Below are 12064 nucleotides of genomic sequence, written 5' to 3'. Positions count from 1 at the left end.
AAACCAAGTTAGGGCAGTACTTGTCCTGCAACTCTATCAACCACGGCAAGCACAAGCACAAGCACAGCTCATGGAGATGGCTTAGGGACAGCTCTATGACCCTTCCCAGCCGGAAGCAGTTCCGGAAGACAGACCTTCACCCATCTTCCCCCAGCCTTGGAAAAAATAATAAAAAACAGTCTGGGATTAAAGGGTCAGGCCAGTTTCCCAACCTGCCAGATTGTTCATGACCCAGTCAGGCCAGGTTTCTAACCCACTGGACTGCTCATGACTCAGTTATCCAGACTCACTAGGTAGCCGGTGGCTTAATTGAAACACTCTCCCACCACACACAATAGATATCTGGTGCCAGCCTTAATGGCCAGTGGTCAGACTGACCCTCCTGTACCTGGGAACAGCCCACCCATCACCTAACCCATTGTCCTGGCTCACATCCTGAAACCCTGAGGTACTGGCATGGAAGAACAAGAAACTAACCCCTTTCCTATCCCCTCAAATTCCACACTTTTTCTTTTAAAAACCCCATTCCTGCCTTCTTCTGGGGCTGCAGTTAACCCCAACTCAGCCTACCTGTAAGCACAGCATCAGTAAAGGCACTTGGATCAGATCATCCGGTTCCTCCCGCCTCTATTTCTCACAGAAACTAAGAAAACAACCCCATTTGCAATTGCATACAAAAATACCTAGGAATAAATTGAACAAAGGATGTAAAATACCTGTACTTGGAAAATTACAAGACACTGAAGAGAAGTAGATATAAGTAAATGGAAGCATATACTGTGTTCATGGACTGGAATAATTAACATCATTAAATCGTCCAAACTACCCGAAGCAATCCATAGATTCAATGCAATTCCTATCAAGATACCAATGCTGTATTGCACAGAACTAGAACAAATAATCCAAAACTTTATGTGGAACTACAAAAGACCCTGAATAGCCACAACAATCTTGAGAAAGAAGAACAAAGTTGGAGGAATCATGTTACCTGATGTAAAACTATACTACAAGGCCATAGTAATCAAAACAGCATGGTACTGGCATAAAAACAGACACATAGATCAATGGAACAGAATAGAAAGCCCAGAAATAAACCCACACCTATATGGCCAATTAATCCATGGCAGAGAAAGCAAGAACATACAATGGGGTAAAGGTAGTCTATTCAAACAATGGTGTTGGGAAAATTAGACAGATAAGTGTAAGAAATGAAACTAGGCCAACCTCTTATACCATATAGAAGAATAAACTCAAACTGGATTAAAGTCATCAATATAAAACTTGAAACCATAAAACTCCTAGAAGAAAACATAGGCAGTAATATGAGACATTTCTCTTAGTAATAATTTTTTCTGATATATCTCCTCGGGCAATGGAAACAGAAGAAAAAATAGATAAATGGGACTACATGAAACTAAAAAAGTTTTGCACAGCAAAGAAAACTATCAAGAAAATGAAAAGAATAGTCTGTGCTGACTTCCAGGTTTCTCTCTCAGGTGACTGAGTGGATAGGGAAGGTCTGAGCCCAGGGGCAGGATATACTTGTTAATTCCCAAAGCAAGAGAGATGATGAGACACAAAAAAATCCTTGTGAAGATTGCTTTACTGCTAATGTGGAGACATGCAATTCAAGAGACCAAGAAAAGACTCTCATAAGGCAAATCATGACGGCTGGAATTCTTGTCCTGAAATAGAGTAAAGAAATGGTGACCATGCACTGAGAAAACAGAGGACATAGAAGGCAAAGTGGAGGGCAAAATAAAAGAGAAGCAAGATCTTTACAATGCTAAAGAAAATTGTCAAGAGGATGATGTTTTGCAAAAAATCAAGCACACCTATCACTGGAACTCTTTTTGTTATTGATAACAACAAAATCCTTTAAAAGGAGTATAACCTCTCTAATCCTGGGATCTTGCAACCCCAGATATCTGCGCCTCAACTCTGTCCTCCCTCATAAATTGTCTGACCTCCTCTGACTCACTCTTCGTTTTAGACCAGGAGTATAAGTATGTGGTTAAAAATCCTAATCCAGTTCCCTGGGCGCCTGAGCGATCACTTTTAGTGTCTTCAAGAGTTCCACAGTGCCCTCTAGTGGCACGGCTATGCTTCAGTACTCACGCATCCAGCCTGTTCGCCGCATAGATGGCAGTCTGCCAAGGAAGGTTGGTTCCCAGAAGGCCTTGCGGCACTACGTATATCTCGTCTCCGTGACGTGTTACGTAGTCGCCTCGCGGAGTTCGTGTGGTGAGGAAGGCGGCCAAGCTCTTTGTGCGAACAAAAGAGAGGTTCAAGGGAGGAAAGAGGCCTAAGAGGAGGCCAGGACTGGGCTAGGACTGAACTAAGACTGAACAGAGAGCGGAGGGGTGCACGTATTGGTGGCTCCAGCCTTTCTGGTGGAAGCGGCAGGCAGCGCCTGGGAGCGGCAGGCAGCGTCGCAAGGTAGGCGGAGGCGGCGGCGGAGGCGGCGGCGGAGGCGGCGGCAGTAGTGGTGGTGGTGGCATCAGTGGCCTCTTTGCCTGTGAGGAGGTTAGTTGACTAGGCTGCAGCAGCCATGGCAGTGAATTTCGGGGACTTAAGTAGCGGATTCCGCCACAACGAGGTGATCAGCTTCATCAACAATGAAGTCCTCAGTAATGGCGGCGGCCCGGATTTCTACACTAACTTCCGCTCGCAGCCATGGAATGAGATAGAGGACCAGCTTCGGGCTGTCCTAACTGACCCTCAGGTACCGCATAACCTGAAGAGGGCCTATACTTGGAGCGCACTGGCCTTGAGTGTGCGTGTGGCTGCGAGGCAGCGCGAGCAGCAAGTGCCCCAGGTCCGATGGCTGCAGCAGCGGGTGCAGGAGCGCGAGGCCACTTCCTGGGTTCTGGCCTCCCAGGTGCAGCAGCTGTGCAAGGAGCGTGACCAGGTGGCGTCGAATCTGCAACGCGCACTGGCCACACTGCAGGAGACGATGGATGAGCGTGATGTGTTGTGCCATCGCCTACACCAGGTCCAGAGGTCAGCTCAGGCCAGCCTACTGCCCCGGGTAATCAAGCCTGTGCGCAGAGATCAGCAACGTGGGGCCACAGCATGGCCCATGAGTGCAGAGGAACAGGGCGAGATGGCAGCTGCAGGGGCACATAGCATGCCACAGTTGGAAACCCAGATGGCATCCCTGGGAGCTGAGCTTTACTTGCCAAGGCCCTCGAGTGCCTGGGCCCAAGCCATGCACCCGCCTCTGCCAAGGCCGCCTCTGCCAAGGTCGGCTCTGCCAAGGCCGCCTCTGCCAAGGCCAGCACCGCATCCATTTTCAGTCCATGCGGCATTCCCAATGGGATTTCCATACTCGACACCTCTACCACCACCACCACCACCACCACCAGTAGTCATGGAAGGAGAAGGAGAAGAAGGAGAAGGAGAAGGAGCAGGAGCGGTGGCAGGAATGGCGGCAGCAGGAGCAGGCATACCCCAGATACCGTCTTTGGGGATGTACTCACCTGGCCTGAGTGCTGCAATGGGAAGCCAGGAGGTAATGGGCCCCCTGACTGACCAGAGTTGCTATGGCCCCTGCCGCTATCCTGAGAATATCCAGGGGGGATGTCCCCTGGGGGATGGCACAGATCACAGCCAAGACAAAGATTCTGTGTGTTCCCAGAAGGTGTATCCAGTAATGCCCCAGGACAAGTACCCCCTGGGGAAGGAGAGCCACGGCCAAGAAGGTCCAGTGATGCCCCAGGGGAAGAACCTCCTGGGAAACAGCAAAAGCCACAGCCAAGGAGAAGGTCCAGTGATGCGCCAGGAGATGTACCCCCTGGGGAAGGAGAGCCATGGCCAAGAAGGTTCAGAGATGCCCCAGGGGAAGAGCCTCCTGGGCAGCAGCGAGAGCCATGGCCAAGAAGAAGGTGCAGTGATGCCCCAGGGGAGGAACCTCCTGGGGAACAGCAGAAGCCACAGCCAAGAAGGAGGTCCAGAGATGTCCCAGGAGATGTACCCCCTGGGGGCCAGCAGGAGTGGTGCCGTGAGAAAATGTCCAAAGAAACAACAGCCCCAGGGTCAGAAGCCTGGGCAACCAAAAGGGGTAAGAGCCTCAGAATTCATGCACCAGGAGGTGTTTGCCTCATACTACAATCTGCAGAACTGGTACTGTCCATGGTGTAGAGCGGCTAATTTTTTATGGCGCAAGTCCTGCTATAAATGCAAGAGAGTCAGTATGTCATTTTCGAGTGGAGGCATGGACCCACGCCAAACTCATTTCAGGAAGGTAAGTAAGAATATAAACACTCAAAAGAAAAAAAAATTACTTAAGATCTCCTGATCAAAAAGTAACTTAATTTACTTGCAAATTTGAAAACTAAAAGTATAAAGTATAAAGCATACTTTATACTTTAATTTAAAAAGTATAAAGTTAAATAATCTATTATCCCATTACTCAAATTAATCACATTTTATTATTCTGAATATACAAAAATATATAGGTGTTTATATTCTTATCCATTTATTTTAACAAAGATAGACTGTTTTTGAGTATCACGCTGTTTGAATAGAGGATTTCTTCTAATTGCACTTAAGTTTGCAGGTGGTGGATTCTGGATGCTGATGCTGATTGGTTGGCGCCTGGAGACACTGAAGCCGTGAAACCTTTTTTCTCCTTTTCCACTCCTTTCTGCTTTGTTTTTAACCTCCTGAAAATGCCATGTCTTTGACTAGAAACAGCCATGTGTTTTTTAGAGTTAATACAGTATATTGAATTTTAGGAGGGCTGCCTTTCCTTGAAAATTCTGTTACTACTTTGTAAACTCCTGCAGCATTCACGTTTGCTTCTTGTCTTTTTCAAGTTTTACAGATAAAGGCCTGTTTTTCTGTTTCTGAGCGTCACGGAATGTGATGGTTGAAGAAGCTGAACCCGTTAGAAGATTTCCCAAAAGTCTAAAGAAACCACACGTTTATTCCAACTGACCCACACCTCAGTGAGACACCCCACTGGCTGGAGCAGAGAAGAGTGAGAGGAAGTAAGGGAAGAAGAGATGCTTATTCATTTTTATGGAAACTTTTATTTTTAAGTGCTTTTATTTTCAATGACAGTTTACTTTTAGTATTGTTTTATATTGCTTTTAGATATACAGCATAGTGGTTAGATAGTCATATACTTTACAAAGTGTTCCCACCCCCCAATATTTCCAGTACCCACCTGGCACCATACTTAGTTATTACACCATTATTGGCTATATTTCCTGTGCTGTCTTAAAGAATGCCAGTGTTTGAGGGAGTGTTCAATATACACTCTAGCCCTCAGACTCAGCCACCTCCATCTTAAGTCCCTTTCCAGTGAAGAGTGGATGAAGAGCAAAACCCTGTTTGTGCTTCTCTTTGGAAGAGTAATCAGATTAAAAATAGAACTGGACTGGGACAGGTACTCTTGAGAATGCCCCTTGTATATTCCGGGCAGGCTCTCCACTTCCCTGAGGCAGCTGCTGCTGCAAGCAAGGAGGGAGCCAGTGTGGAGCCCAGGGGGTGGAAAGTTAAGTCAGACTCCAGTGTGAAAAAAAGATGTGCTAGAGTTTCCTCCTTGAGATCCCAGTTCACCTAGTTCAGCGTTTGTCAAGGTTTTTTCCTGGTTGTAACTAGTAATAAAGAATGTGCATTTACCTGCCCTTTCTTCTATGTAGTGTAACTAGTAATAGAGTGTGCATTTACCTGCCCTGTTTTCTCTGTAGTGTAACTAGTAATAAAGAGAGTGCATTTCCTTGCCCTGTTTTCTCTGTAGTGTAACTAGTAATAGAGTGTGCATTTACCTGCCCTGTTTTCTCTGTAGTGTAACTAGTAATAAAGAGAGTGCATTTCCTTGCCCTGTTTTCTCTGTAGTGTAAGTAGTAATAGAGTGTGCATTTACCTGCCCTGTTTTCTCTGTAGTGTAACTAGTAATAAAGAGAGTGCATTTCCTTGCCCTGTTTTCTCTGTAGTGTAACTAGTAATAGAGTGTGCATTTACCTGCCCTGTTTTCTCTGTAGTGTAACTAGTAATAAGAGTGTGCATTTACCTGCCCTGCCTTCTATGTAGTGTAACTAGTAATAAAGAGTGTGCATTTACCTAGCCTTTCTTCTATGTAGTGTAACTAGTAATAAAGAGTGTGCATTTACCTACCCTTTCTTCTATATAGTGTAACTAGTAATAAAGAGTGTGCATTTACCTACCCTTTCTTCTATGTAGTGTAACTAGTAATAAAGAGTGTGCATTTACCTACCCTTTCTTCTATGTAGTATAAGTAGTAATAAAGAGTGTGCATTTACCTGCTCTGTCTTCTGTGTAGTGTGTATTTCGGCAAGTTTGCTCAAAGGCTGCAGCTTAAATCTGCATGTTCCTTTTGTCCCACTGAGGTAAAGGAAAGGTCAATGTCATTCACTGTTGAAGAGCTCCTCCTCTTCCAGAGTTACATAAGAATGGGAGGGAGGGGAGCTTTTATGTGGACTTCAATCCACTGTGATCATCCCTGGTACTCACTGTCCCAGTCCACATGGTCACTTGAAGGTGGGCATGTCTACCTCTCGGGGCCAGCGGGTGTTGGAGGTGTCTGCCAGTGCTGGAAGCCATGATGCCTAAGGTCGATCCTACCTACATATACTATGCGCCCATTCCATTTGGGGGCCCTGCCTTCTCCCTGGGATCCTGGCAGGGAAAAAGAGTATTTAGGTATAACAAGCAGTGTTGTAAGTCACTCCTCTCTCCCTTAGCATAATTTGGTCAAGATGATCAGGATTATGGGAAACCAGGCTGGCAGCATAAACCTCCCCTGCGATAAGGGGGGTAAAGATCTGGATAGCTTCCTGGAATTGGTATGATAAGATGGGGGTGGACAACAAAAAATATTCTGTCATACCAGAAATCTCTTCTCAGAGATAGGACTAACAGTGAGGACCTTAGTTAACTGTGGCAGGGATACAGGAAAAGAAGAGGGCTATTGGTGGGGAACAAACAACTATTTTGAGGGAGTAGAGGAGATACTGATTTTTTTATAGATGGTAGTGTCACCTGTACATTTTGAAAGATGGGCGTGTGCAGGTATTTTTCCTGCTGGGTATAAATTTAGTGCTGGTGAGATCGAAGAGTAAGAATGGTGGTGGAAGTAGGGGGTAGAATCAGGCCTGGCAGCAGCCGCTGCCATTACTGATACAGGGTGGGCCTGCTGCTGCTGCTTTGTGAGCACTTACGAAGATGGTAACAGAGGAAGGATATGGGTATTTCTCCGAGCAGCAGAGTGCAGGGGAGGTGGGAAGAGGCATTTGAGATCTTTTGGGAGCCTCAGAGCAAGAGGAAAATCACTCTATGTAGAGAGGATCATAGCAATTTTCTCCACTCCACCTCCTCATTCATTCCTTCACTTTATACCTGCTGCTAGACCCTACGTAGGAGCAGTACCTTCAAATTCCCATTTTCATTTCCACAATTAATATACCACCTATCATTTAACCCCTTCCACTCCCACTATCAAAATGAGAGTCAGAAGATGTGGCTTGAATAACGGCACTTCCTGTGAAAGAACCTGCAGCTAGTGTATGGGCACCTGTAGGGGATGGAAAAAAAACTGTGGTAGGGAAAAAGAGGCTGCAGCCTTGGTGGCGGAAGGGGGAGGAACAAAAAGCATTCCTCAAGATTCCTTAGAGATGAATTTTGGTAAAGACCAAAGGACTGGAATGGTGAAAATGGTTAAAAAATGATTATTGGTAGGATAAATCCAAAGCTTGAAATGAAGGAGATACCTGATCCTGGTCAGGAGCTTTGTCTTCTGATTGGCCAGTTCTCTGATTTCAGATATGTAAGCGAGAAACAAGGAGATCTGAAACAGAAGAAATCAACTTTCTGAGTATGTCTCTGATTATACATGCAGCTATAAATGTAGTTCAATTTCATTTTAGAAAAAAATAGAAAACAAAAACAAAAATTTAACCATATCCCCACCACTGGAAGCACCACTGTTTACATTTTTATGATTTTAATTCTATAATCTCCACCTTCTCACCCATTCCTTCACATTACACCTGCCATTATATGTTACACAGGAGTAGTGCCTTCATACACAGAGATAGGCATGATAAGTTGTTTTTAAAAAAACATCCCAACCCTGGCTGGTGTGACTCAGTGGGTTGGGCAGTATCCTGTAAACCAAAGGGTCCCCGGTTCAATTTCCGGTCAGGGCACATCCCAGGTCCCAGGTGGGGGCTTGCCAGAAGTAGCCAATCCATGTTTATCTAGGTGTTTCCCTCTCTTTCTCCCTCCCTTTCCCTGTAAAAATAAATAAATGAAATCTTTTAAAAAAAATCCTGTACATAATGTTTTATAGCCTTATTTTTATTGTGGTTAAAAAATACAACATAAAATCTACCCTCTTAACAAAATTTTAACTGTAAAATTGAACTACCTTGTCAACTATAAGTACAATGTTATATAGCAGGTCTCTAGCTCTTTTTCATCTAGCATAATTGAAACTTTATACCTAAGCTTTATTTTTAATTAATACATTATTTTTTCTTTCATACTTGGGTGCCCTAGGTGCTGGAGGTCCCTCATCCCAGAATCTTCTGTAAGGAGTCTGGCCCACACCACCTATCAAGCAAACCCTAATCCTTGTCAATACCCCATCCCCCGCTCCCCTCCCCCCATCAACGTGACAGTGCAGTGGTGCCTCTCACCAGGGACCTGTGGCTAAGTGTCTGGGACCAGGCTCCCGTCCTGATGCTCTGCAGGGCAGGACTGCCCGGGGTCAGAAAGGGGGAGTGAAACACACAAGCACAGGTAGCAAAGTCTGTTACCTTTCAGTATTCCGAAGGCCCAAACGCCCAAGTGTGTGACCCGAGTTTCTGGATTGGAACCCTGGAGCCCCAATCCCATTTCTGCCAAGGTCCTAGGGCAAAGCCATCCGAACTTACCTTTCCATTGCACATCCTTGCAGCCAGTTCTTACCTGTGTCAGCAGTTTGCCTTCACCGAAGTCCCTCCATCAGGAAATGTTCGCTCGTTTTGAACCCCTGTGGAATTCCTACAGGCCAGGATGGGGTCTGGTCTGGGTGTGTGGAGTGTGGGGTTTCCTAGAAAGGCAAACGGTGTACTTGGAACACACAGGGTATGGTTGGTGGCTTTCGGTATGTGAAGGTATAGATGGGGCTCAAGACACAGGGCCAGCGGACAACGGGCTGGGGTACACTGATCCTCTAAGGCGACTCAGAGGATGGTGGAATCAGGACTGAGGTGGTTGCCATCGTTACCACTCTTCCGTCAGGAAGCCAGATCTCGCGGGATCTCGGTAGCTCTCCTGGGGCCGACGGTGAACTATGGGATGAAAAACACTTTGGTGCCTCGGGAGCTAGAGGCCCGTGGTCCAAGATGTGCCCTTAAGGAGTCTGTCTGCTGCCACCTATGAAGCAACCCCCAGTCCTTTTCAATGCGTGGACCCCTTTCCCCAGGTGTCGGGGACTGGGCTTCCGCCCACGGGCTGCGCATGGGCAGACCGCGGAAGCCAGAACTGGTGAGTGAACTGCGCCTACAATATATTAATTAATTAATCCACGGACAGCATCTACAAAAAAAGTAAGTGATAAGATATTCCCATGGGCCCTAAATACAAGAGGCTGAGGGCAAATTACAGCTACAAGACCTGGGAGCAGGCATATAGAAACAATAGATCTATTACATGACACACCAGAAAACAGTAAAACCCTAAAACACTTTACGAACCAAACCAAAACAAAAAATTCTACAACTATGTCTTAGAAAATACAGTGGACCAATTTGAGATGAACAAGTCAACTGGAGTGGGTACAAGTGATAGCGTGGTAAAGTTGGAGGAGTTGAATCATCTAGGCATTATGAACTCGCAAAAGCTGCAGCCAAATCTCCCGGGGCAAACCTACCCGGGACGAGAGCGCCATTCTGCTCCTTATTGTCTTTTTCCTTCATAATAGCTTTAGATTTTTCTTCAATCATTTTCTGTTACTCATTTTTAAATGAAATTAGTTTTCATGAACTTCTGTAACATCTCAAAGCTCAGTGTGTTCTTTTTGTGTGGCTTTCAAAAAATAGTTTGTGCCCAGGCTGGTGTGGCTCAGTTGGTTGGGGTGTCCTCTCATAAACCAAAAGCTTGAGGCTTCGATTCCAGGTCAGGGTACGTGTCTGAGATTCGGGTTCATAAGCCTGTCCTCCAGTGAGAACTAAAATTAAAAAAAAAAAAAAAGCAGTTTGCTTTCTTGCAGTTCTGGAGTCTAGAAGTCTAAAATCAAGATGTTAGCAGAGTTGGGTGTGAGGGAACAATCTGTTCCAGGCCTGTTTCTTGTGCTTGTAGATGGACATCTTCCACCAGTACCTCTTCAAATCTCTTCCCTCTTCTGTGCATCTCTGTCTCTATGTCCATATTTTCCCTTTTTAAAAGTACACCAATCATACAGGATTAGGACCCACCCTAAAGACATTACCTTAACTAACTACAGGCATACCTGACTTTATTGCACTTCACAGATGTTGCACATTTTTATTTTTCTTTAAACAAATTGAAGGCAAGGCCCTTCACCAGCAAAAGTGATTATGACTCACTTCAATGTGATACTTGCTGTTTGGTGGTGGACTGGAACTGAATCCACGGTACCTCTCAGGTATGCCTGTACATCTGCAATGGCCCTATTTCCAAATAAGGTCACATTCTGAGGTCCTGGAGTTTAGGATTTCATCATGTGAATTTTTAGGGGACACAGTTCAACCCATAAGACTCCTAAATATAGTTTTTTTTTTTCTACTTAGGTATCAGACTTTAAAATAAACCTATCAAGGCTCTTGGAACTATTTTCTAGTACAAACGGCAAACTATATTCAGATCCTAGCACTGGCAATTGTTAGCTGTGTGATGTTAAGCAAGTTGCTTATCCTTTCTGTGCTTCAGTTTTCCCATCTATAAAATGGGAATAATAATACCTGTTGAATATGGATGTGGTGAAGATTAAATGAAGTAATATATGAAAATACATTACCGCTTCAGTTTATAAAACAATTTGTATGATTTTTTTCTTTACCCAGAAGTAACAATAGAATCCAATGGATTGGCATTAATCTGGCAATCTCTCTGAATAGTTACTAAATAAAATACAAGTATATGAAAACGTATACTTTCAAACTTTATTACTAGTGAGAGACAAAGCTTCTGCTGATATTCATAATGGTTTTTTTAAAAAGTGTTAATTTGGCTGATGGGAAGATAGTGCCAAAAAAAAACCAACCCAAAATACCACAAAGTCTTGAGTTCTATTCTATCTCAGGCAATTAACTTCACTCATTATCTCCATGGTTTAACTAATTGAGTGAATCAGTTACAGATCAATTGATATCACCCATTGAATATACTAAAAACTTTGAAAGATAAATAAACTTTTTAGCATTTATAGTAATTTCATCACTTGGTGCTCCTTGCTTTACAAACAGAAAGCATCCTTAATTTCTGCAGGAGAAAAAATGTAACTAGCAACACATTAATTTGATTCCAGCAGCTAAAATTTCGGTTGAATGCACAATTTATTTATAATTACAAGCAGTATGGTGTAGCTGGTCCACCATGGCTTCTTGTGAGTGATAATCTTCCTGTACTGTAATCATATTTTGAGGATCAGTCTGTAGCTAAAAGAAGAGTGATTTGTATTGTTGATGTAATAGAATTACTGTGTGAGTGTAGCAAATTGGAGCTTTTCATTATAAACACTATCATAATTGATCATTTTAGCTATTGGTTAGGGTAACTTAAATGTAACCTGTAATTTCCACAACTTGAAGTCAGTGGAGTACATTTATTTTTAATTAAATTGGATGCCAAAATAAGATCTAGGGAAAATATGAAAATAAAAACAATAATTTAGTTTTAAGTACTGCATTAGTTGTCTATTGCTGTGTAACAAATTACTCAGAATCTTGCAGTTGAAAGCATTTATTTCCTCACAATTTCTGTGGGTCAGGAATCTGGATATGGCTTAGCTTAGCTGGATCCCCTGCTTCAGCAACTCTGACAAGGCTGCAGTCACAGTGTCTGCCAGGGTTAGAGGCTGATAGGAAAG

The 12064-nt window shown here is 44.1% G+C and overlaps 1 protein-coding gene across 1 annotated transcript; it reads left to right on the top strand.

The window, feature by feature from the left end:
• The first annotated feature begins 2551 nt into the window (after positions 1–2551).
• Positions 2552–9396, top strand: LOC139440555 (putative testis-expressed protein 13C). Its single transcript, XM_071220325.1, has 2 exons — positions 2552–4246; positions 9256–9396. The coding sequence occupies exons 1-2, from the start codon at positions 2552–2554 to the stop codon at positions 9394–9396; spliced, it is 1836 nt and encodes a 611-aa protein (XP_071076426.1).
• Positions 9397–12064: the final 2668 nt, after the last annotated feature.

The sequence above is a fragment of the Desmodus rotundus genome, chromosome X (assembly GCF_022682495.2).
Source record: "Desmodus rotundus isolate HL8 chromosome X, HLdesRot8A.1, whole genome shotgun sequence".
Lineage (NCBI taxonomy): Eukaryota > Metazoa > Chordata > Mammalia > Chiroptera > Phyllostomidae > Desmodus > Desmodus rotundus.
Note: the sequence above shows the minus strand (reverse complement) of the source record. Positions and strands in the feature narration are given on the sequence as shown.